This window comes from Rousettus aegyptiacus, unplaced genomic scaffold, assembly GCF_014176215.1.
Source record: "Rousettus aegyptiacus isolate mRouAeg1 unplaced genomic scaffold, mRouAeg1.p scaffold_m13_p_12, whole genome shotgun sequence".
In the NCBI taxonomy this organism is placed as follows: Eukaryota; Metazoa; Chordata; class Mammalia; order Chiroptera; family Pteropodidae; genus Rousettus; species Rousettus aegyptiacus.
In genome coordinates this window covers 35034934-35060725 of record NW_023416287.1, presented here as the reverse complement: position 1 = coordinate 35060725, position 25792 = coordinate 35034934, and the positions used below count along the sequence as shown (strand labels likewise).

Sequence of the window (25792 nt, the reverse complement as noted above, 5' to 3'; positions counted from 1 at the left end):
TGCATCCCATCCAGTGGACTAACCATCTCATTTGGTGGACATATGACTTGTTTCAAAAGTCTCACTTCAATAAATAACACTGTGATGAAAATCTTTGTACACTAAAGCTTTTTTTTAACAGGCTTCTTAGAGCAGTTTTAGGTTAATAGCAAAATTGAGCAGAAGGTACTGAGATTTCCCTTATATTCTTGTCCCCACATATGCAGTCTCTCCATCAACATCCCCACCACAACTCATTTCCTTAGCTTGCATCACCATGTTACAACAGATGAACCTACAATGTCACTTCATAATCATCCAGAGTCCACAGTTACATTGGGGTGCACTCCTGGTGTTGTACATACTACGAGTTTGAACAAATATATGACATGTATCTACCATTACAGTATGTCATACAGAGTCCTTTCACTGCCCTAAAAATCCTCTGTGCTCCACTTATTCATCCCTCTAAAGTGTTTTCTATAATTAGGATTATCTTCTTAGAGTTGATTCTCAAAAGTAGAATCATTATTTGAAGTGATTCGAATCACTATTTGAAGAGTGTTAACATTTTTATAATGTATTATTATCTTAATAAGAAACAAATTAAGTCCCAAAGTTTATATATACACACACACACACACACACACACACACACACACATCAGTTTACTCTCACTTTGGAACACTTTTGCTCCTCCTCCTGGGACAAGTAGAAGAATTAAGAGGTTTAAAGGAATGTTTTATCAATCATAGACAAATGGAGTCCCAAGGAAAAAAACTTGAGAAGCACCATTTTACACAAAAGATCACCAGGCTAGAAAAGACCTCAGATACTTGGTCAGTTTCTTCTATGAGTGGCATCACCCCAGACACCTCTTCTCTAAGAATTTACAACCTCTCTAACACATTCAAACCCAAAGATTTTAGATCCTCTTCCCAACATGCTATAATTCTATTCGGATTTTGGATGCTGAAACTGAGTGATAGGACATGGGGGTTACTATACTATTCTGTCTGTTTAATCAAATGAGTATGTTTGAAATATCCTATACCAAAGCTTTTTAAATTAGATTATCACAATAATCACGCTAAGACATCAAAATGTGCCTGACCAATCTCATAAAGTGAATCTGCCACATAATAAGATGTGACTCCTAATATTCTGCTCTGTCCCAACCATAAAATTGAAAGTGACACTTTAGAATCCCTGAAATAAAACATCATTCACGTACAGCCACATTTCAGTGAAGCCAGTAACATTCTTAAGAAATCAGAAATCTCTTTCCATTACAATTCAACTAGAAGGTCTGGCACTCCAAGGTCCCTCTAGCACTGAGAGAGAATTCCATTTTATTAACACCTTCCCACAATTAACACTTGATGTTTTTTAATAGTAGGTTGGTTGTTTGTTTTTAACTAAAAGCATACAATTTAAATAGGAAACTAAAATCAAACTATTCAGCAAATCTCACACAATACATGTTTTCAATATTCCAGATCCGCAGAATGGAAAATTCAGGAGATAAGATCAAAACTAAATTCTCCAAAATGTACTCGTTAGTGATGACCATAGAGCAGACTACAAGATTCTTCTCAATAAAGCAAAAAAATCTTTCCATCTGTGAATGTCCCAGTTTCAGTGAACTTAAATATTATTTGAAATGCTAAAAAAATTGTTTTAAAATTCCATAAATCCCTGTGTTATTCTATTCCCTATTACTCCAGGGCCATATCCCAGTTACCAGAACAGCTTAGAAATCATTAGGCAGGTTTGAAAAGTAGAATCTCAGACTTCAACACCGGTATATGATTCTGCTAGGTTTGGTTGTTTCTTCAGGGGATTTTGTTGTTTTGTTTTTAGATTTATACTTTCGTGGGCACAAGAACACATATTTGTTGTGGACTGGCTTTAAGGACATCTGGAATTATCTGGACTGTAACAATACTGTAATTCTGCCAACAAAAATAGAAAAGACTAGAAAACAATCTAAAATTCATTATAAATTTTTAAGTATCTTCATTATCTTGGTTTGAGTTTTTAAAAAGACTATCTTATCTACAGTAATTATCTTATCTACAGTAATCATCCGACCCCCGGATATTCAACTAGACTACAGTGATCAAGTGATGACTAATGGTTGGGTTGCTTGGTCCACAAGAAATTGGTGGGTAAAAGAAATATTTCATCCTGAATTTTATAGATTCTCACCCCATCCCTGCAGGGTTCAGTGGGTGAAAAAGAGGGGTGTCCTGGGGTGGGGAACGTTCTGAAGCTGGTCTGGGGACTGGTTACCTGGGTACACACAGCTGTCAGGAATCCATATGAACTCCTCATATCTGTGTATCTGATTGGGAATCAAGCTCCATAAAAATTAGGAAATGGGCAAATTTAGAAAATACACAAAATGGAAGATTTAAAAATAGAGCGTTGGGAAGAGAGTGTTCTTGCTCCAGAAATGGTCCCTACATGTTGTTTGTGCACTATTCCATTGAACAGCGGGCCATGGAGATGCTCGGAGGTTCCGCCACCCTGTACTCAGGACCAAAAAAAAAAAAGATAATAAGGCGCGTTTATCGCGAACCTAAACAGGAAACCCTGAGGCCTGGGACGCGCTGGGGCCCATCAGGCACATGGACAGCGCTCCTGGGCCGTGGCGGCGCCCAGGCCTACTGGGGTACTCGACGCTGCGGGGGCCAAGATCGCACAGGGGCCGCAGCCGACATAGCGGCCCCGGGGACCGTTCGGGGAAACCGTCGCGGGGGCGGCTGGGGACTGCGGTGCGCGGGGTCAGGGGCGGCTTCTCCCGGGCCCGGCCCCGCCCGACTGACCTGTGACGCTGGCCCGGGTGACGCGCTGCACCACGGCTTTCATGGCGGCGACTGGGGCGAGTGGGGCGGTGCCGCGCTCCTTCCAACCTCGCGACTCTGCGAGAGGCTCTGCGACCAGCGCCCTCTGCGGGTGGCACCAGGAAGCGCGCCCAGCGGCCCTGTCGGACCAGGTTGGCGATGGCCCACTGATGTCGACCACGCCCACCACAGGTCGAGCCCGCCCACGTCGGTCACGCCTACCTGAGACCTCACTACAACTCCGTTCAACCAGATAGGCCCCGCCCTATTCTCGGGCCGGCTCCACCCACAGCTGGTCCCCACCCGTCCCCACCCGTCCCCACCCGACCCGTGCCCAAACTCAACTCTCCCCAAACCAGTTTCTGCACGTTTTTTTCCTCATATCCCCAGGCCTGAGACCCATCATCCCTAAATCCCAGCCTTGCCCTAAATCCTAATCCTAATTCTGCCCCTCTTTCCTCTTTTCCATCCCTCTGCCTCCAAATCCTCCCAATTGTTTTTCCCTTGTCTTCCTGCCTCAGTGGCAGACAGAACAGGAGCTGATGCCTAAAACAGCAGTTGATCTATTTAGGTAGTTATTTGACTTAACCATGTCATGGTTAGTGCAGAGATGTATACTGTAATTAATTCGAATCCCCCCTGTAATACAAATATTAATACTTAGACTTCACAAGGTTGTTAGATTTAAATAAAATAGACTGTTAAGATGCTTAGAAAGCTGTAAAGAACTAAAATTATTATCACGTCCTCTAATAGCATTGGTGAATGGAGAATGATATGGTTTAGGATGTGCTACCAGAAAATATGGCATCTTGGAATATTTTAAGCTGAAAGAAAATGGGAAAACAGCAGAAGCAGAAAAATCATTCAAACCTTCTCCTGACCCTTCTCCCCTGGAACAGGTCATGAAACCCCCATGTGAGAGGTGTCATCCAGGCACCTGAAGGGAAGAGCATCCTGTCTCCCAAGAATAAATAGGCTTTAGCAGGTCTACAAAACTGCTACAGTTATCTCATACTCCATGACCTTATTCCTCCACAACTGCCCACTCCTCATCAAATCTAGCATAAAAATACTCAGGTCCAACTGTTTCATCAGGTCATTTCCTCATGAAGGCTCCGGGGTCATGTATTGATTGATTCAGTTGTCGTATGTAAAACTTAGATAAATGTGTGGGCTTTTCTCTTGTTCATCTGTCTGCCAGCTTAATTTTCAGACCCACCCAGGGATCTTACAAGTGCTGAGGAAAATTTTTCCTTCCCCTACAAGAGAAAGCACTCAAATAAAGAACAATTAACAGTCATTTGGCCAGAAAAGATTACAAACTAGTGTGCTTGAATGTTAACACTATACACTAAATCATTTTAATAAAGTGGCCAAAGTTAACCTCACCAGTAATGAAACAAACATCACAATATTCCGATGCTGCATTGAGAAAGACTGTATCAGTTTTATAGTATTTCTACCAAAAATGTTTAAGCTGCATTGGCGTAGGAAGAACCTTTCCTTTACCGTCAAAGTTTTTTTGGCTGGTCTAATAATCAAATAGACGTGAGCCAGATTAACGAGAAAATAAGCAAATTTAATAAATACATATATATGGGAACCACACAAACATGCAAGAGTCAGAGACCCCACATACATAAGAGGTTCAAAGATAGAAAGGAAAAATGAGTATATGAGATATGCTGAGGTAGGGATTAGGTAAGGTGTTTTGGGGGCTTCAGAGGGTCTTTGCAGGGAAAACATATGTTTAGTAATTAGTAGTTTGCCCTGCCCTATAGATACGTCAAAGGAGGTTATCTCTGATAATCTCGTATTATGGTCAAAGCCCTAACTTAAATTCTTCTAGGTAGTTAAGGGAGGGGCAGAAGTTTTTCTTGAGCCCATGGCTGAAGTTTCCTTTAGCATTACACAATCTACATATCACAGAAGTACATGTTAGGGTGACTCTTTCTGAAATCCCCCAGTTTCCTCCTTTAAAACTTTCTTGGAAGTTTTACATTCCAGAAGTTGAGTTGATAAAGCACTTTATATCTCATTAAACCAGTCTCAGTCTTGAGAAAAGTTTAGTTAAATAGTTGTCTCATTTCAGGCAGAGATGATGCTGGTGGGCTCTCAAAGTTAGGTCTCTGATGCAAGCAATCAAATATTTAATAAGAGGCATATCTATGGAAACAAAAGAAAATCAAAGATTAATGATTAGAGCAGACTATAATTTCAGTGTCTGAGTTCTGAAGGCAGGCAGTTGAGAAGATTCTTAGATGTTTGTCTCGAATCATCTTCAGATGAAGGCAGGCAGTCTAATAGATTCTCCTAGTCTGCAGTTTCAATGTTTCTAATGTTCTTTCTGCAACAGGCACAAAGATTGTCCATATGTGAGCTGCTGTGATGATTTCTCTTAACTGTTTTTTGTTGTCCAGCTTGAGCTTGCATGGCCTTAGGAACAGGGCAGTTTCAGTTCTCAGTGATTCCAAGTCAAAGGATGGAAGTAAATTGAAAATAGTTTGGAGTCATAGGCAGACATTGGAGGAGCTAGAATTCAAAATCCAGTCCAGTTTATAAGTAGGAAAAAAAAAAAAAAAGAAACTCAAGATAATGAACAGCTCAAGAATCTAATATCCACAAAGGTATAGTTTCTATTGAAACATAATTTTTCTCTCAAAAATCACTCCAATTTTTACCAAAGATAGCCAAATTAAGACTTATTTGCAAAATAAGTCATTTCAATAAATTTGGTCTGGTTATTTGTTTAAGTCCAGCAAGAATAGTAATTAACCAAATAGGCTCTTTTAAAACTGCATTGCTGTAATTTTTCATAAGGAATTTTCATATTGAATTTTAAAAGGCCTCTTGAAGCCAGAAAAGCCAAGGCAAGGACTTGCCATCAGACGATGCCTACAATACCTAGCTTTGGATGAGTTCCTCTCTTCTCAAGCTCCCCAAAATATCCTGAGGTTCCTGCACCTGCCAAGAAATAACTCTTTACTCACCTAGTAAGGCTACCGGAAACCTTGTAAGGCCAACATTTCCAAGGGTTTTTATTATCACCCATATGTCAATCTTAAAGCTATCAGGTCATATCTGAATCTAGGCATGTCTCTCTCAAATATGCCATTCCAGTGAAAGCCTTATTAATATAACTAGTTTCCAACTGTATCCTGTTATAGAACAAATTATTATTGAACTTGGGCTAGTAACAATACTGCCATGAAAATGAGAACACTGAGAGTTTCCAAACTCTGGATAGATTAAGCAGGGAGAAGTAGACAAATGTTTTAATTCTGCTTACAAAGGTATAATTTACCAAACTGCTCTAAGTCTAGCTAGCTTTAGAAAAAAAACTCCTTATATCTGGAAAACAAAAGTTAAAGAACCAGCAATGTTTCGAACAAAAAGTTATAAAAATTTAGTAACCATTCTCATCAGTTCATTCAGTCCTGTATAAGTGAAACTACTTCTGCTTGAATCCAGTTTTTCAATTAGTTCTCTCAAACTTGCCTGATAATTGAGGATGATAGGGTCAGTGATAATTCCGAGTTTTCAAGGCTGTCATGGCTCATATGATTTGCTCTATGAAGTGGGTTCCGCAGTCACTACAGATTGTCGAAGGAATACCCCAAGTGGGAAACACATTTTCTAAGTTTCTTTGCCACTGAAGGTATCACCCTTTAAGTAGGGGAAGGCTTTACTCCATCTGGGAAACATACAAATTGATAATCCATACAAAATAGCTGTCTTGGGTTTCCCATAGCCTATTCACTTAATTTACAGTCATTGTTTATCTTTATTATATATCCTGGAAGTTTATCACTTATTTCATAATGTTTCTCATGTAATTTAACATAAAAAATAAGACTAATTAGTTTAAAAGTTTCTCTAAGGAGAAAAAATAAATCTTTTGAGGTGTTCCAGGGGCTGTTCTAGAGGTTCTTCCAGATCAAGACTCTATTTATAATTTGAATTTGGGAAATTTGTCAAAATATAGCAAAAGGTTTGGACATTTGACTAGGATCATAAATCATTATGAAGCAATATTTAATTATCCACTTAAGCAAAGTAACAATAAAATTTTAAAGATAAATATAGTTTACATAATTGCTAGCATAATTTAGTTCTTACTATTGAAGAAATTCAGTTTTCTTATCAAGGACCAGATTAAAACAATGTAATACACAGAAAATTATTTTTAAAAAACAATCTTTGCTTTCTAGATAGAAAACTGCTTCACAATTATCAGTTGCAGACCAATAGTCCTAGAAAACTTTGTCCTTTTTAACAGAGAGCGAAAACCAAACTCTAATTTTACATCAGCTTACTTTTGATATTTAAATTCACTTAATTTCAATCTTATTCAGCTTGACCACTCATAAAATTTCCTTTCTCGATTCCTTTTTCATAAACTTTCTTTGACTTTGTGTCCCTTTTAGTGTCTCATTCTCTTACCCAATCAGAAATAATCGAGACCAAATTACTTCATTCCCCTTAAAGAAAACACGTATCTCATACTTTTTAAAGCCAAATATATCCTATTTTTCTTGTATATGTAGTTGTTTTCGCTATTATTAGTTTTTGTACCTTTAATCACATATATAGAAATTCTTAACTTTTAAAAACGTGAATTTCTAGTAAAACTAAGTAAGCAATTGTAAACTTATGTCAGTATTCTTTTAAATTTATAAACACATAATTTCTAGAAATATATATTTCCTCATAGCACAAAGAAAATTTTTAATGTGGCACAACACGTTTACTAATAGACCTAAGTATCTTTAGTTCCTCTATTAAGCAAAAGGTAGATAAACTTATGTTCTGTAATTAATGTTTCAGCATTTTATCTTAGTTGGAAATGGTATATTCAGTGAATATCCATCATTTCATTTAGATAGCAAAACTTTAGTTTCAAGTTACTAGAGACTCAGGAAACCATTTTTAAGGGCACATATGTCAACCTAAGAACATCTAAACTTGTAAAAAATTCGTATAAGCGTTTACTAATTTATTTCAGCCCAACAAAAGCAGGCAGGCTCATTGAGTGACTGGCTACACTCTAGTTCCTGGTACCAGGCCCTCCTAAGACTACAGCATACTCTGCTTTAGTTCCAAGCTGCCTATATAAATTTTTGATAAACACCCTGATTTAAGATCACTTAAGTGGGTTTGTTACTTGCAACCAAGTAACAAGTTGCAAGTTAACAAACTTGTACTGTACTTCAGGAACCATGTTGTCCCGACTTTGTGTCCCCTGTATCCAGAACACTGGTAGCTGTAACTGGGGTTTAATCCATGCCTGCTGAAAATGAGGGATATCTTTACTGGTCCTAAAGAACAGGTTGAGTCTATTTAATTTGGGAGTTATTACCTAATTCATAACATACTTACCAAGTACCATTAGTACCCAAGGGGCTGCTATAAATTCTGAACATGGAGATTTGCTGCATCTAATCTTAAATGGAACACTAAAGCTATGTCTGACGGCAATATGAAAGACATACAAATTTCGTGAACTAGTTTCAGAAAAGCGAGATTGTGGAAGTTAAATGTCACTTCAACCTTCCCATTCATGAGGTATAGAGGGGACACCTTTTGAATATACAAGTTTACTTTTCCTCAAGGAAATATTTATCACATATTATTAGTGATTATATTTTAAAACAAAATTAAAGTAAATACACTTTTCACAAACATAAAATTGAAACCAAGGCATCTATCAAATGTATATGCTGAACCAAAGTTCAGAATTTAGCAGTCAATCATGATTCTGGTCCAGAGCCACCGGTCCATGATTTCCAATAGTTGAGGATCTTGTCAGTAATTGGAACAAAATCTTCTTTATATGTGACAATGGTTTCCACATAAAACCCTTTTGGGAGCTCAGTTATTTCATTTATTTCACCACCTTAAAAAAAGAAATGTGAATTATTAACTTTTAACTTAAACAGCCGTCATTAAAATTATTAGAAAGTCTTGGAAATAAAATAAACTAAGGTAAGAATTACTTTGATCAGGTATTTCATTTGTTGAGACATCCTTTTGCTCTACATCATCACCTTAAAAAAAAATAGAACACCTGAATTAATAACTTTTAATTTAAACATCAGTCATTAAAATTACTAGTAAAGTTTTAGAAATAAAATAAACTAAGGCCAGAATTATCCCCACCCCCATCAGATTTTTGACATCATTTTCTTTCTGTAAAAAAGAAAAATAAATAAAACGTGACCACTACAGACACTGAAATGTTTTTAAACACTCAATACTGGACATGTGTACTTTCTGGCCACAGATAATCTTCATCACCAAATGTCATCTTTAGCATAGTTTTCAGATCACAGCTTTACTGAGATATGTTTAACATAGTACATACAATTAACTCATTTAAAATGTAACAGTCAATGATTTTTAGTATACTCAGATCTGTGCAACCAGCACAACAATCAATTTTACACTATTTTCATCCAAAAAAAAAAATTAAACTCTATACCCTTTAGCTGTCACTCCCCATCCACGACTCCCCTTCAGCCTCAGGCAACCACTAACCTACTAGAAGTATCTACAGATTCCCAGGACATTTTTAAAGGCTATGGGATTTCCTTTTCTGCCCTGTAACGGGAAGGTTTTAATAACGCTCCTTAGCTGGAGTGTTTGTTATTAAGTGTTGAAACTGCTCGCCAAATGTAACGAGGGATAATGTTACAGAAGCATCACCTCTTTTAATCAGCATCCAGTGTCTTTGAATTCCGTCTTGAACCTCATAGATTCTTCAAACTCTCAGTATAGGAATGGCCTCATTCAATAAATAAGCAAGATTTAGGTAAGAAGGTTACGAGGTAGCGCCTGGCAGACTCCACTATAACAAATGACTCTAAGCAACAGTCCCCAAGTTTTGCAGAATAAACTGGGGGCTGGAGGCACAGCGAAGCCGCCGGTATGACCCCTGGGTACGCCCCACCGAAAGAGGCAGGCCGGGTGAAAGGTCTTGCCAGAGAGCCGTACCTGATAGTTTGCTCTTTTTCCCACCTAGGAAAAACAAGGAGCCCAGCAGGGTCCAGGCGCCCAACGCGTACACCGCTGACATGCGCCGGTACCAAATCACAGCCTGACCCGCACGCATGGCGCCGCTCAGGGAAGGCCTCAATCCTCCGAAACGAGGGCTGAGACAGGCCTTCCGGTCGGCGAGTCGCAGCCGCCGCTGCCTCCAATGGAGAGCGGCCACCGACCCTGCTCCCTACGCTGGCCCAGATGCATCCTGGGGCCTGTAGTCCCGAAAGTCACGCGGGAGATTGGACACAAGCATGGAGCTTGGAGTCGGCTGGCTTCCGTGCTTTGCTGCGAATGCACGACCTTGCGTACCAAATGACCTACCAAATGACAAATTCTCTGAACAAACTTCTTATTTGCAAAATGGTAACGTCTGCCTTAATAGGCTTCACATGTTCTTTGTAATGGTTAATTCCATTCCTCCTCCAGCTCTCAGATTTGCGAAGCTACCTACCACCTGCCTCAAACCGCAACTCATCTTTCCCATTTCCCCTTCTGGAACCCTGTCGGGGTTAACCTTGGGTCCCTCCACGTCAAAGCTAATCCCTCTATTGTGCTGTGGGCCCTGTTCTTTACTACTTCCTCTGGACCCTTTCCCATTAATTACACTCTAACTGTCCCTCCTCCACCTCCCACACATTTTCATTTTCTTTTTACTCTTTATCATACAAACGAGCCCGTATCTCCAAAAACAGAAACAAAAACCTCTCTTTTGACTGTCAATCTTCAGCTTTTCTCTTACCCATATACATTTCTACAAAGCACAGTCTACCCCTATAGACAAAACAACTTGAGAGCAAAAGTGATGTGCTTGGCACCTAGTGGACACTCAATAAATTGCCATATCTATAACTACTTTTCACCCATAATCAAACTTGATTTCTAAAGCATTTGAACCACTGACCCCACCTGCTCTTTTTATGGCTTCAAAAACATTTTCATCGGGATCTCCATATCCTTCAGGACTCTTCTACTTTGCTCATCCTCTAAAAATTGGTATTTTGCCAAATAACTCTGCGCGGATCATTGCCTGAAATGTAAAAGCTAAAACTATAAACCTAGAAGAATACATAGGAGAAAAATCTTTGTCACCTTGGGATAAACAAATATTCTTAGAATACAGAAAGCACTAAACAAAATAAATATTGGCAATGGGATATTTCCAAAATTAAAAGTTTTGCTCTTAAAAAGTCAAAGTTAAGAAAATGAAACAAGCCACAGAATATTCAAAATATATATATTTAGTAAAGAAATTGTATTCATAAGATATGATGACCCTCACAACTCAACTGTAAAAAGACAACCCAAATAAAAAGTAGGCAACAGATTTGAACAAACACTTGACAAAGGAAGATATATAAATGGCCAATAACCACAGACACATCATTAGTCATCACAGAAATGTAAATTAAAACCACAACTGGAGTTTACATACCTATTACCTACCTATCAGAATGATGAAGAATTAGATTGAGATAAGAGTTGTAAAGATTTGAAGCAAACAGAACTCTTAGTGATGGTAACATAAAATGTCACAACCTCTTTACGATACTGGCAGATTTTTTATTTTTTTAAAAAATTTCCTATTTCTTTTTATTTTTTATTAAATGTATTGGGGTGACATTGGTTAACAAAATTATATAGGTTTTAAGTGTACAATTCAACAATTCATCATATGTATATCGTATTGGGTGTTCACCACCCCAAATTAAATTTCCTTCTGTCACCATATATTTGACCCCCTTTACTCCTATCTACCTCCTCCTTTCCACACCTTCCCTCTGGTAACCACTAATCCACTGTCCAGGTCCATGAGTCTGTTTGTCTCGTTTGTTGCTTTCAGTTTATATCTCACAAATAAGTGAAATTATGTGGTTCTCAATTTATTTCACTTAGCATGATAATCTCAAGATCGATGCATATTGTCACAAATAACAGCATTTCACCTTTTCTTATGGTTGATATTCCATTGTATATGTATGTACATCTTCTTTATCCAATTATCTATCAAAAGACACCTCAGTTGTTTCCATGTCTTGGCCACCACGAATAATGCTGCCGTGAACATCAGGGTGCATATATTCTTACAGATAAATGTTTTCAAATTTGGGGGGTAAAATAGGGACTGCTGGGTCATATGGCAATTCTTAATATTTTGAGGAATCTCCATACCATTTTCCATAATGGCTGTACCAATTTACGTTCCCACCAGCAGTGTATGAGGGGTTCTTTTTTCCTACAACCTCTCCAACACTTATTGTCTTATTGAGGATAGCCACTCTAAAAGGTGTGAGCGGGTATCACGTTGTAGTTTCAATTTGTGTTTCCCTAATAGCTAGTGCAGTTGAGCATCTTTTCAAATGTCTGTTGGCCATTTGTATGTCTTTTTGGAAGAAGTATCTCTACAGGTTGTCTGCCCATTTTGTAATCATTTTTTTTATATTGTTATAATACTGGCAGTTTCTTAAAAAGTTCAACTATACCTGCCATACAATTCTGGCATTTCATTCCTATTTAGCCAAAAGAATTGAAAACAGTCCATCCACACCAAGACAGGTACATACATAGATATCCACAGAGCTTTATTCATATGAGTAAAAAATGGAAACAACCTAAATATCTACCAAGTGAAGAGATAAATGAAACGTGGTATACTACTTGGCAAAATAAACAAACAAACAAACAAACTACTGATAATGCAACTACATGGGTGAATCTCAAATGGACTATGCTAAATGAAAGCCAAATGCAAGAGAAACCCGACATAAAATTCTAGAAGCAAACTAATCTACAGTGGAAGAAAGCTGCCCACTAGTTGCCTACAGCTGGATGTGGAGAAGGGGAGACTAAATAGTACCTGAGGAAACATGGGGGGTGATGGACATGTTCTTGTATGTTGACGGTGGTGGTTTCATGGATGTATTCAGTGTGTCAAAACTTACTGAATCGTACACCTTTAAATGAGTGTAGTTTATTGTTATTCCTAAATAAAGTTGTTAAAAACAAAACAGAAAAATCAGTATTCTGTTCCAAGCTTGCTTTTCTCATACTGAGCAACTTTACTTGTTATTAATTTATATGTTAATAACTCTCAAATCTTCTGGTTTCTCCCGAAGGCAAATCCAGATCGCTGCCAACATGCTGGGTATTTCCAGTTATATCCCACAAGCTCCTTAAACTCACAATGTCCAGGATCCAAGTTATTAATGCCGCCCCCCAATAGGAAACAACTTTCCTTTTCTGTATTTCAGAGGATAGAGACATCACCCAAGCCAGAAACCTAGACTCATCCTCTCACCTAACATCCCATCTGTACCCTGTCTGTAAACTCCTGCCTCTGTTCACACCTCTGTTGGATTCCAGCCTTCTCCTGTCCTGTCACTCTCCTAGAGTTTCTAAACACATAACTCACATAATTTCACACCCTAAGATGGAGTTAAGAGCCCTTATTAGGCACACAGGATTCCAGGTCCTCCCTCTTGGGATGGCTGCTCTCCACATTCTATCTGGAATTAGCTAAGTCTTCTATATTGGCCACCCAGGGGTGCCCCCTCCTCCCCACAGCACCATCACTCACTGTCACTGGAGAGAACAGCTAAGCAAGCTGGATCTACCATATCTTCTGTTAATTTGAAACAGAAGCTCAAGGAGGAAAAGTTTAGGCCTTAATCTGTATAGTTTTATGTACTCTTCCATATGATGTATCTCAACTAAAAATTATGTCCAGAAAATAACTAAAACTCTATGAAAAAGGTACAGGAAATAAAAGCCTTTGGCATTGAAAATATAATCATTTAACTAACACAAGATAGGAAACCCTCCCAGAACGTAAAGAGGCAAAAAGGCAGTAAAAATTCAAAACAGACCATCGGGAACAATCCAGATGGTCCAACATGCAATTAATGGTGTTCTCAGCTTTACTTTTCTACATAGAACTCGTTCTAATTATATAATTTACTTCTAATTTTTTTTTTAATTATTGGCCTTCCCTCACTAAAACATAAGCACCATGAGGGCAGGAATCTTTGCCTTATTGGCTACCTTCCCAGTGCCTAGAAGTATCATACATAGCAAATACTTAAGAATTATTTGTGGAATGAATTAAATAGTTGTTCTGAAAAGTTATTAATGAGCGAAGTACTTTGAGCTTAGAATTTTATACTAAGCAAAATTGTCAAGTATGAAGACAAATGAGATTCAGTGAATTGAATTATCATTTTTTTAGGAAAAGTCATTTAAGATGGCCAAATGACTTGGGGAATAAAATCAAGAGAAGTAATTCAAGAGTCCAAACAAAAAAATCCCTGGATGACAGCTGTCATGGCAATTAGCCTATGTTTAAAAGGAACATCAGAGATCCTTAAAAATACTCCATTCCATAGAAGAAGCTGAAATTCCTTAATATAGAAAAAAATCTTTCAAAAACAAAAATTAGAAACTCTAGAGAAAACAGCAAATATAAGAATCTGAACAGGAAAAAGCAAACCAACCTGTGGAATGCTGGAATGCAAGAAAAGTGATTAATTTTGTCATTAGGAATGTCCTTCAACTGGCATAGGAACTGGGACACCAAATCCCTGGATAACAGTGTAATGCTATGTGACTCGAACATAAATAATATTTACATTATCACAACTGTGTACATAATCTTTATTGGTTTTCAATGTTCAGAATCAACTTTGAGACAAAAGACAGAACTATGGTTATAGGCTAGAATGTAAATTTTACTAAATTGATAATATAAAGGTATAGTTAATCAAAACTGAATGGTAGAAAAGTCATCAAATCCTCATTCTTAAAAATGGGAATTGAGAGATATTTGGATAAAAACTGATACACATCAACAAAAAGCTTGAAAGGAGAGGTTAAAAGTGGTTACTTCTGAGGAGTAAATCTAGGATTAGGGAGTGAAGGAAACTGTTATTTGTTATAAGCTTTTTTGTTTGTTTGTTTACCATGCATATATTACATTTTGATTAAAAAGTTGTACCTGTTAAAAGTTATTTTACTTGTGCCCAAGATAAATGTATTGTCATTCTGTGAGAGCCACTTATGCCCATCAGCCACTCTTAATGTGTCTACCTGTTTACATGAAATATTATATGTTAGGGTCAGTGCCACACTAGACTACACTACCTCAAAAAGTATCACACATTTCAAACTTTTCCTTGGTCTGTTAACATTCAGACAATAAATGAGGATTAAGTTCAGGAAATATATCTTGCGGCAGGAGTCACTTAAAACACACACACAGAGACGTCAGAAAATCAAATTTGTATTAGAATTATGTTAGCTAGTGCTTTCTTCATCCTTTTATTTCCTTTATGTGGTTTTCACCTAAGAAAGTTGCCAAAACATATTACCTCTGATTTTATATAGATTGTCATGTTAGGATACAAACAGCAGATAAACATTTACAAGTACCAAAACATTCAAGACTTTATAATACGATGCAAGAAAGGGGGCAATAATATGATGCAAGAAAGGGGGCACAGATAAGAACAAATAAATTATAACCTTAAGAGTTACATATAACACTTCCTTTGATTATTTATTACAATACACAAAAAGTGAAAGGAATGTTATTAAGCCTTTATAAACAATTGTGAACACAACTGACAGTGTTTTCTTCAATTTCCTGCTCACATCCCCAGCTTAAGAGGCACTGGAGACAGCCAGCTTCTTCAAATGATCCATGAACACCTGCAAGCTAACGTCATCAGTCAGGATGGGAGCTCCTGTTTCCTGAAATTTAATGACAAATTTATTGGCAATTATCTTAAAACTGTTTAGAATTCATGAGTTATTAAGGACTCAGAATATTCACAAGTGTTGTCCCCTCTCCTATGAGTACTCACACCAACTCCATCCTCTGCCTAGCTAACTAGTTCTTTCAAATAAAGCATAAATTTCTTACAAAATCCTTTCCCCTGACCCACTAAGTGCAGGCCATCACTACCACTAGGACAGTTCTGAGCCTATGCTCTTCTACTTCCCCACTCTCCACAGTACTAATGACCTGTCCAACGTCTGGCTCCTCACCAGGTGTAAGCTCCTGGAGGCCTGCACCACCTGCCTCTCATTTTCCCCGGTGCTGCCACAGCACCTAGCCTAATGCTCTTAAATGCTCTGCTTACAACAGAAGGTTGATAATGGTATATTCACAAATGAATAAATCAGTATCTCCACTGAACAGATGGATATCTGTACTACCAGAAAATGCTTATGATTTTTTTAATGTTAAGGGAAAACTGAATATAAATCTCAACTTTTAGAAAGATCCCAAATTTGTTCTTTAAAAAAAGTAAAAATATATAAAAGAATAGACATGACGCACACATTTTATTTCACCTATCAAGAAGCCAGAAGTAGTTTAGATAGTGGCACTGTAGGTAATTTTAATTTTCTTTCTTACTATCTTTCTACATATTCAAATTTTCTAAAATAAAATTATACTATTATAATTAGAAAAATGTAAGCATGATTAAAATTTTATAAGATTTCTAGGAAGGAGTAGATATGCCTTTCCCTATTTCTTCCACTAGGTACAACTCAAAACCTTGGACATTTTATGTAAAACAAACATAAGAAGACTCTGAAAAGTAGAGAGAAGGTAGCAGACAAACTAGGGATTCTAGGACCCAAGGAGCAACACAATAGTGAGTTTCCTGGCTTTTCTTTTTACCTCATACATCCCAGACTTGGCGCTGATGAAGCTGGCAAATGTCATTAAGCACAGATAAGAACAACAACAAAAAGTCAACTTTCTCTAGCCAAAGAACCAGGGCAGCCTAGTAAAATAGTAACAAGAGACTCCCATAACTCCACCAGAGTGGTATCAGAGAAGGGAAGGTATGGTTCCAGGAATTTCATCCCCAATGGCCAGTAAGAAGTCTCTTGCTCCCACAGGATCAGAAGAGACAACTGGGAAGCCTGGACTTCTACTCCCACATGACTATAATAAGATGTCCCTCCCCCACCCACTGGGGTGTTATCAGAGGAGGTCTAGTGGAGAGTCAGCACTTTCACTATCATCCAATGGTAACAAGGCCATCTGCACAGCAGGATCAGAGGAAACCAAGTGGGAAGCTGGAAACCCATCACACTCAGTAACAAGGTATCACCTCCCCCAATTCAGGTGTCAGTAGAGGCTAATGAAAAATCTGGATTTCTATCTCCCTCTGGTAATAATGAAACAATGTCTCACCTGCCCAGCTCCTGCCCTGCTGGAACTGCATGATGAAAAGCCAGCTAAAACAGCAAGTTTACACAGATCCAAAATCTCATAACAAATATGAAAATGTCCACATTTCAACTAAAAATCACTTGTCATATCAAAGTGAATGAAAAAAAGAGTGACAACTGAGGTTAACACCACGTTGACAACAATGTTAGAATTATCTGACAAAGACTTTAAAGCAGCCATGATAAAAATCCTTCAATGAGCAATTATGAGTGCTTGAAACAAATGAAAAAATAGAAAGCCTCAGCAGAAATATAAAGTTTCAGAAAAGAAGTAGAAGACATAAAAAGAACCAAATAGAAATTTTAAAACTAAAAAATACAGCAGCAAACAAAATGCTCAGTATATGAGCTCAATAGCAGAAAGGGAACAGAGAAAATCAGTAAACTGGAAGATAAAATAATAGAAATTACCCAATTGAAAAAGAGAAAGAAAATAGATGGGGAAAAAATATACAGGGCCTCAGGGACCTGTGGAACTACAAAAGACCTAACATTTGTGTCACTGGGGTCCCAGAGCAAAAGGAAAAAGAGAGCAGGCTGAAAAAGTATTCAAAGAAACAATAGCTGAAAACTGCCCAATTTTGGCAAGAGACATAAATGTACAGAATCAAGCAGATAAGCAAATTTCAAATAGGCTAAATCCAAAGAAAACCACACCTAAACACATGGTACTTCCACTTTTGTAAATTCACAATGAAGAAAAAACTCTTTAAAGAAACCAGAGAAAAATGACATCTTATCCACAGGGGCAGGGGAAAATGAGAGAATTTCTCATCAGAAACCATAGAGGCAAGAGAAGTGGCAAAGTATTTTTGAACTGCCTAAAGAAATATCACCAGAATCCAATATCTATAGAAAATATCCTTCATGAATGAAGGGGAAATCTAAAATCTCAAATAAAGGAAAACTAAGAATCTATCACCAGCAGATCTATCCTAAACAAATGGCTAAAGGAAATCTCTAACCAGAAAAGAAATAATAAAAGAAGGAACCTTGGAGTAGCAAAAAGAGATGAAGAACACGGTAAGCAAAAATGTGGATAAATGTAATAGGCTTTCCATTTTCTCTGTAATTGATGTATGCAGAGGAAATATTTAACACAATTATATTACAAATGAGGCAAGGTAAAGAAACATAAAGGGATGTTAAGTTTTCTATTCATTCTTTACTTGTACTGGTCATGACGACGACGCCAGTAAACTGTGAGAAGCTATGCATATATGCTGCAGTGAAATGCTCTATACTCCAGAGCAACCAGGAGTAACCAGTAAAAAAAGCTACACAATAAACATACTGAAAAATACTATAAACAAGTTAAAATGAAATTCTAAAGAATGTTCAGGTAATTCACAGAAAGGCAGGAGAAAGAAAACAAATGACAAGCAAAAAAAACAAACGGAAAACAAAAAATAAAATTGCAGGCTTCAGCCCTAATATATCAAAAATTACATTAAATATAAATGCTCCAAACATTTATATTTATAAAATTATAAAAGTTTAGCATGGCAGATTAAAAACCATGATACAAGAATGTGCCATCTATAAGAAATTCCCTTCAAATATGACAGAGGCAGGTTGAAAGTTAAAGGATGGAAAGAGATACATCATGCGAACATTCATTTTTTTGCATAAAAGGAATAAAGAAAAGAAGGAGTGGGCTTTATTAATGTCAGATAAAGTAGACAGTGCAAACAAAATAATAAATGATATAAGGTCAATCCACCAAGAAGACTCAGCAATCTCCCTTTTCCCATTTGCCCCCAGATAACTTGCAGATTACAGTCCTTATCTTACCCCCGAAGTTTGCCATAAAATGTCTCTTTTATTATTTTTGCATTGCTCTAGTATATTGATAGTCTTTAGAAAGAACTGACATTCTATTTACATTGTTTTTATTAGTTCGATTGCTGAAAATGTCAAATCTGAGAAAACACAGCAGTCCTATGCAAACTGCACTTTTTTCTAAATAGAAAAAGGGCTAAAAACATAGATAAAATTATTCTAAAATTCACAGGTAAAGCAAAGGAACTAGAACAGCTAAGACAATTTCGAAAAAGAACAGAGCAGGAGAAATCAGTCTCTCTGATTTCAAGACAGGTACAGTCATCAAGACTTTGGTAGTATTAGTAGAGAAATAGAAACAGATCAATACAACAAGGGCAGAAAGCCCAGGAAAGGACTCACACGATTATGACTAATCTTACAAGATACAAAAGCAATGCAGTGGAAAAAAGACAGCATTTGTCAACAAATGGTGCTAGAAGAATGAGACATCCATATGCAAAAAATAAAGCTATGCTTCGTATCTTACACAAAAATTAACTCAAAATCATGGACTAAATTATAAGCATAAACAAACACAGGTGATCTTTGGGATCTAGGGCTAGGCAGAGTTCTTAGACTTGATAATAGCACGATCCGTAAAAGGAAAAATTGATAAAAGTGGACTTCGTAGAAATTAAATACTTGTGCTCTGCGAAAGACCCTGTGAAGAGGATATACAGACAAGTTACAAGTGAGAAAAAATATACTCAAATCACATATCCAACAAAAGACTAGCACCTTGAATATATAAAGAAGACAAATGACAAAAATTTCATCGAAAAAGATATACAGATGGAAAAGCAGCACATGAAAGATGTTGAACATCATTTGCCACTAGGAAAATGTAACAATACTACATACACAATGTAATAATACTACACACCTATCAGAAGAGCTAAAATAAAAACAATACCATATGCTGATAAAGATGGAGAGAAACAATCACTCATACACTGCAAGTGGGGATGTAAAAGAATAGTCACTCTGGAAAACAAAATAGCAGTTTCTTAGACTATCCATGTAACCAAATGACTGAGCAAATGTATTCTTGAGTATTTATCTCAAAGAAATGAAGACTCATGTTCATAAAAAACATGAATATTTAAAGGACCTTTACTCCTAATAGTAAGAAACTGAATAACCCAGATGTCCTTCAACAAGTGAATGATTAAACAATTGTGGTACATCTATATTGTAGAATAGTACTTGGCAAATAAAAAGAAACAAATGATTAATACATAAAACAACCTGAATGAATCTCTAGATAATTATGCTGAGGGGAAAAAGTCAATTCCAAAGGTTATGTACCATGTGATTTCATATATGTAACATTCTTGATGACAAAATTACAGAAATTGAGAACAGATTAGCAGTTACCAGGTATTAAGGAAGGGGTGGAAGCAGGAGGGAAGTGAGTGTGACTATAAAAGGGCAACAGGAAAGATTCTTGTGGTGATGGAAATATGCCTCTCTACTGTATCAATGTCAATATCCTGACTGTGATACTGCATTAGTTTTACAAGATTTACCATTGAGGAAATCTAGGTAAAGGGTACAGGGAATCTCTGTATTATTTCTTATAATTGCATATAAATTTAATGACCTAAAAAAAATGGTTAATTTAAAAAATGTTGAAAGAAAACAGAAAAGATTCATTTGAGAGAAACAGAAATGGTTGGAATAATTAGATAAAGAAAGAATCACAGGCTGAAAAGAGGAGGCAAACCAATGGTGAGCCAATATAGATATTTTTGCCCTGCCCTCTTAGAAGAGAGAAAGGACAACTTGGGGCAATGCTGTTAAGACTATGAGAGCCAAACGGAGGCCATATCATGGTATTCTGTCCTCTGGTGTATATCTGTCATATTATGCTGTGTATTGCAGAAGAAGATCTACATTGGGTAGCCAATCTCCAAACCCAAGCTATGTTCAAAGTTATTTTTCACAGCAAAATACTAAAGTTATTCTGTCTGTGGGCCAAAATGAATCCAATTTGTGACAAGTTTTTTAAAAAGTAGCCTGGCCTCCTCCTCAAATACCTGACAATTTCTTACCTGTCCCCAAGCATACAGGTTATTGTGCGTCTGAGATGGGTTCACTTTGGACAAAAGGAATCGAGCCTAAAAAAAAAAAATTAAAAGTACAATATTAATGTACTAGAGAAAAAAAATGTTTTTACGTTTCTTTTGTTAAATTAGATATATTTTCAGTGCACAGGAACCCACTTCTTTAGCTTAAGCCCAATAGCTATTTATTAGGGTTCAAGAAATATATGTGTTTTACTTTGGTAATCCTCTACTTTTATATTTACGTATTTTGACCTCTCATTTAAAAAGAAGTCATGTCTGGAAGTTTATCTGTATGTCAATTTATGTCACCACATAAAATATTAACCATGATGTTTGGATTTACAGCCATAAAAGCAAGTCAATACCAGAGATAGAATTCAGCTCACTCACCTGACTGCCTCCATGTTCCGTGTTAATGTAACGTGGCATTGGGAAGCGTGCTTGCAGAATTTCTTGGGCATCGTCCAGTGGTGCCTGCAGAAGGTGCTTGAAGTTTTCATACTCAGGCATGTCCTGGTACCCAGCTTTACGCCACTGGGCTATGGTCTACACCAAAACAAACAAACCAAAACTATTGTAGAAACACTGAAATAGCCTTCTTTGACACTTTTGACATTCTAACACTAGCTCCCACCCAACCTCGGTCCCCAGAACTTGTTTCCAGTGAAAAAAATCTTAGTTAAGAATGATAAGTTTCAGAGGTAAACAAAGAGGGGCTGACTAGAAGTATGAGTCAGCAAAGAAGTGCACACAGGATACCCCCACCTCCGCAGTTCTCCCAGAAGTGTCAGAGTCATCAGTCGTACCTCTTCTTCCCTTCCTAACTGTAAATACTAACTAGCTAAAACACCAAGGATTAGTTGTCCCAAGATGCCACGGGCTCCCTTCCTTTCTACTTCCACTGCCATCACTCAGCTTAGCATCTCAATTCCTCACACCTGGCAGGGAAAGGGATTTGTAGGCTGCCTGCACAGAATCCATTCCTCTTCTCTTGCCCATCAACACACGTTGTACACCCTCTTCCAGCGCACAGCAATCACACAGACCTGGTAGGATTGACCCCATTCCCAACCCCTGCTCCTGTGGGCTCTGAGCGGAGATGCTCCAAGTATGGGACTTAGGTTATGAGTAGAAGACAATATACTAAAGTGTGGAAAGTAAAGACTGTCTCCCCAACAAGGCTAATCACTTTGTGTCTCATTTTTTTGTTTATTTCTATCAGCAACTGGTCTAGGAAATATCTTGAATACACAGAAAACAAAAAAATATGTGTTGATTATTTTTATAAATAAGCTGAAGTGTTTTCAAATGTACACTGTAAATCCGATACCAGAAAAAGGAGTCTCTTTAGACTCTTCTGCAGCCTTTTCTCTCTTCTCAGAGTTTCCAGTACCAAAATTTTCTAGGTCTTAATTTTTTGACTGGTGGCCTGGACAAAATGATCATAAGCTCACTTTGGTGAAAGAGTGCCTAAGAACATCAACAACCAACAGACTTAGGGCTTTTGGAGGGTGAGAATGATGTCATTGTCTTTGTCATTAGAACCAATCATGCAAGGTACTCATGAATGTGTGAATGAATAGGACCTGGGGCTGCGGTCAGAGATGCCTATAAGGAATGAGCTGAAGGCAAAGAAAGTTACGTTGTGATTACTGCTCCTAAAAGTATCAGTGGGAACAGCAGCTGGTCACCACCAGCTCTTGGTCTAGAACTATTACTGATAGCTTACCATCTGTGGGTGAGCAGCTAGCAGACTGAGTATTAATATGCTGAAAAAAGTTTAAAGTTATAAAATGCCTGTTAGTATTAAAAAACAAATCTTCTATGTTATTAAAGGAATTCTGAAACACAATTTGTATCTTTTCAGGACATCTGAAATCACTTCTAATATATAGGCACTAAGATGTCAAATCAACCACCAAAGCAATTTACTGCTGGTAAAGAATGTACAATAGAAGAAAAAGAATATCACACTGAATATAAGGCTCAGTTAAATGATTTTCTTCAGAGGAGCCATTCCCTTTCTTAGGGTATGAACCTCTTTGAGAAAGAAATGGACTCTGACAGCTAACCATAGCCATCCATGGACCCAGCGTTAAGGTTCACTGTGCCACGTTATTTCTAAGAAAAACTTTACTCTCAAACATATGAGTGTTTTCTACTAACTCTAACATAACTCTGAAAGGGTAGTAGTGTGTATAAAGTTTACTGAGGAAAAGTAATTGATCTTGCCTGACAACTCAGAAAATAATATAGTAATTTAAAAAGGACCACCTGAGATTTACTTACAACAAATGCTATTAATATTACTAATAAATACCTCGGGGACCTGAAAAAAGACTTCATTTACTAGAATAAAAGCCACTATACTCATTATAATAAACTGAATTTTCCAAGCCCAGATTCTTGTTTCAAATGCATAAAAGCCTAAATTAAGGAGAAAGTAAAAACAATAGCAAGAAAAGAAATATCATCTTACCTCACCAAGATAAATGACAATTTGGAAGAAAGTATCCATCAGCAAAATTCTATCAGCTAGAATACTGCTGCTGTCCAATAGTACTGGCTGAAGAAAAAGGGAGAGAAATGGCATTGGTCTTCCCTCTGTTTCCACATGGCCAGAACAGCTATAAGGGACTCTTAAATGGCACTGGGTGCAGTGGCTCTCCCTCTCCTTCATGTCACATTTCCATTTTCTGCTTCCTGACTCAGTTTTAAGTTTCAACTTTACAGAACAAAGAAGCTCCAAATAATCTCTCATCATTTGGGAAGGAAGATTGACATCACTTGCTCTAGGAACCAAAAGTCATTCCAAACATTCTCAGTTTTATGCTAGAAATGTATTTTATGTATCAGTGAGACACATTTTCTTAAATCTACTACAGCTGTAGATGACAGGTAACAGAGATGCCTATATGAAAAAGTACATCTTTTAATACAAGTTTTGAAAGTTTACTACAAAATACATTTTTTAATGATTTTTATTTTAATAATAAAAGTAACTTATACTCATTTAAAAAAAAACTGAACCTAAGTACAATGAATATAGTTTGGTTTATTTTCATATAGCTTTTGATTCTTGCAGGCTTTTTAGAAAACATAATTCAGAAAAGTTTCTATTTTGATTTTTTTCATGTAATATTTGAACATAAAAATTTATCTATTTTACTATGCTATATACACTTTGTGAATATTTCTTAGGTTTTCCTACTGTTGGGCATTTGGATTGTTTTCTGATTTTCTATTCTAATAGTTCTTTTACATTTCTTTGAACAAATCTTTTTCTGTATATAGAAGTATTTTCTTCAGATACAAGACATGGAATTACTGGGTCAAAGTATTTGAACAAACTGAAAAAAGTACTATGTATTTTTAAGTGTTTTTTAAGTCCCTTTCACAGATTGTAGCTTTACATGCCCATGACTTTTTCTTATGCATATTTTTAAGACTCAGGAATAATGTTAAATTACTATAAAGACTCAATGTTTTCTTTTTTTACAGTTTTGCTTTAAGAGTAAATTTGCTAGAAAAAAACAGTATGTAGTAGATGATTCCACTTCTGAAAAAAGCATTCACATAAAGCCTTACCTCTGGTGGTCCATGGAACGAATAGGAATACAGAATGGGCTGGATCATGATGAGGGACTGGGTCAGATCTTGTCGGGCAAAATGGTGTCTGTAATATGATGATTCATCAGGACTGTTGTTAAACACTTGAAGAAATGGAGATCTTCTAAGATGGAACATGAACTGCATTCACAATGAAAAAGAGATAAATGCATATAGCTGTAACCTTCTTATATAACCAGCAAATAGATTCGCCTTAGGTCTCTGAAACAGGAGAATCCAGACTGTAATTTAAAAAAAGCTGTTCATAAAACAGAAAGTAAAATGGTGATACCAGAGGCTAGGAAAGTGGGAAATGTAAAGTTGTTTAATGAGTATAGCATTTTAGCTTTGTAAGATAAAAAAGTTCTGGAGAGCTGTTGCACAGTAATGTGAACATACCTCAGTACTGAACAGTACAGTTAAAAATGATTAAGATTGTAAATTTTATGTTTTTTACAATTAGAATTCTTAAAAATTATTTTAAAAGGGCAAGGGGAACCCTGGGTAAGTCAAAGCTTCCACATGAAACGGGAAAGGCAAAGAAGTGTTTATTTCTGGAGTCACTGAGCCAAGCTGCAGAGATGGAATGTCTGCTCTCAAAGGGGTCAGGGTCCAATAGAGAAAAGTCACTCTTGGGGGAGCATGGTATGAACTCCAGTACAAAAAGTACTGCTACCGTGGGGTGAGGGTGGATGGGAGCAGGAGACTTCCCAAAGCCACTGAAGTCTGAAAGACATCTACGAGGCCAGAGGGCCAGGGGAGAGGTGGCTCCAAGCACATTAATAGCAAACGAGAAGTTAGAGAACTCGGATACAGGCTAGTCTGTTGGACTGAGGGGTGTAAAAGAGAGGGACAGATGATGCTGCTGGAGAGCTATGTTCTTCACCCTGAAGATGAGGTGGAAGGCAGACTTTTAGCTAACTCGAAAGAGTTTCCAGAATATGGAAATGAACTGCCTTGAGAAGAATCAAATTTCCCAAGACTCTATATATCCAAATATAGCTTCTGAAATAATAATTATGGCTGATATTAAATGCATCCTATGTGCAAGGCATAAGGCACTGGACAAGAATTATTCAATCCTTCCAATAAGCCCATGAGGTAGGTTCTGTCACCATCACTAGTTTACACGTCAGGAAACGGAAGGGTAGGCAACTTGCCCAAGGCAGAGCCAGA

The 25792-nt window shown here is 37.2% G+C and overlaps 3 protein-coding genes across 8 annotated transcripts in view; all 3 read right to left on the bottom strand.

The window, feature by feature from the left end:
• The window catches only part of DTD1 (D-aminoacyl-tRNA deacylase 1), a 143950-nt gene extending 140960 nt beyond the window's left edge, over window positions 1–2990 (bottom strand). For 2 of the 5 annotated variants that reach the window (XM_036229708.1, XM_036229707.1), the window contains exon 1: window positions 2811–2988. In XM_036229708.1, coding sequence (XP_036085601.1) covers window positions 2811–2853 — 43 coding nt within the window. In that variant the 5' untranslated portion in view covers window positions 2854–2988. Of the gene's footprint in view, window positions 1–2810 lie in introns of all 5 variants that reach the window. The other 3 variants (XR_004953654.1, XM_016146146.2, XM_016146145.2) reach the window with 3 other exon arrangements.
• Window positions 2991–6845: 3855 nt separating this feature from the next.
• SMIM26 (small integral membrane protein 26) lies at window positions 6846–10018 on the bottom strand. Its single transcript, XM_036229706.1, has 3 exons — window positions 9825–10018; window positions 8828–8878; window positions 6846–8727 (listed from the first exon to the last, which is right to left on the bottom strand). Exons 1-3 carry the CDS (start codon window positions 9940–9942, stop codon window positions 8582–8584), a joined length of 315 nt encoding a protein of 104 aa, XP_036085599.1. The 5' UTR covers window positions 9943–10018; the 3' UTR covers window positions 6846–8581.
• Window positions 10019–14502: 4484 nt separating this feature from the next.
• SEC23B (SEC23 homolog B, COPII coat complex component) overlaps window positions 14503–25792 on the bottom strand; it is a 35852-nt gene continuing 24562 nt past the window's right edge. For both annotated transcript variants that reach the window (XM_016146139.2, XM_016146138.2), the window contains exons 16-20: window positions 24596–24757; window positions 23487–23573; window positions 21398–21553; window positions 20993–21058; window positions 14503–15614 (exon numbers count right to left, since the gene is read on the bottom strand). In XM_016146139.2, coding sequence (XP_016001625.1) covers window positions 15525–15614; window positions 20993–21058; window positions 21398–21553; window positions 23487–23573; window positions 24596–24757 — 561 coding nt within the window. In that variant the 3' untranslated portion in view covers window positions 14503–15524. The remainder of the gene's footprint in view (window positions 15615–20992; window positions 21059–21397; window positions 21554–23486; window positions 23574–24595; window positions 24758–25792) is intronic.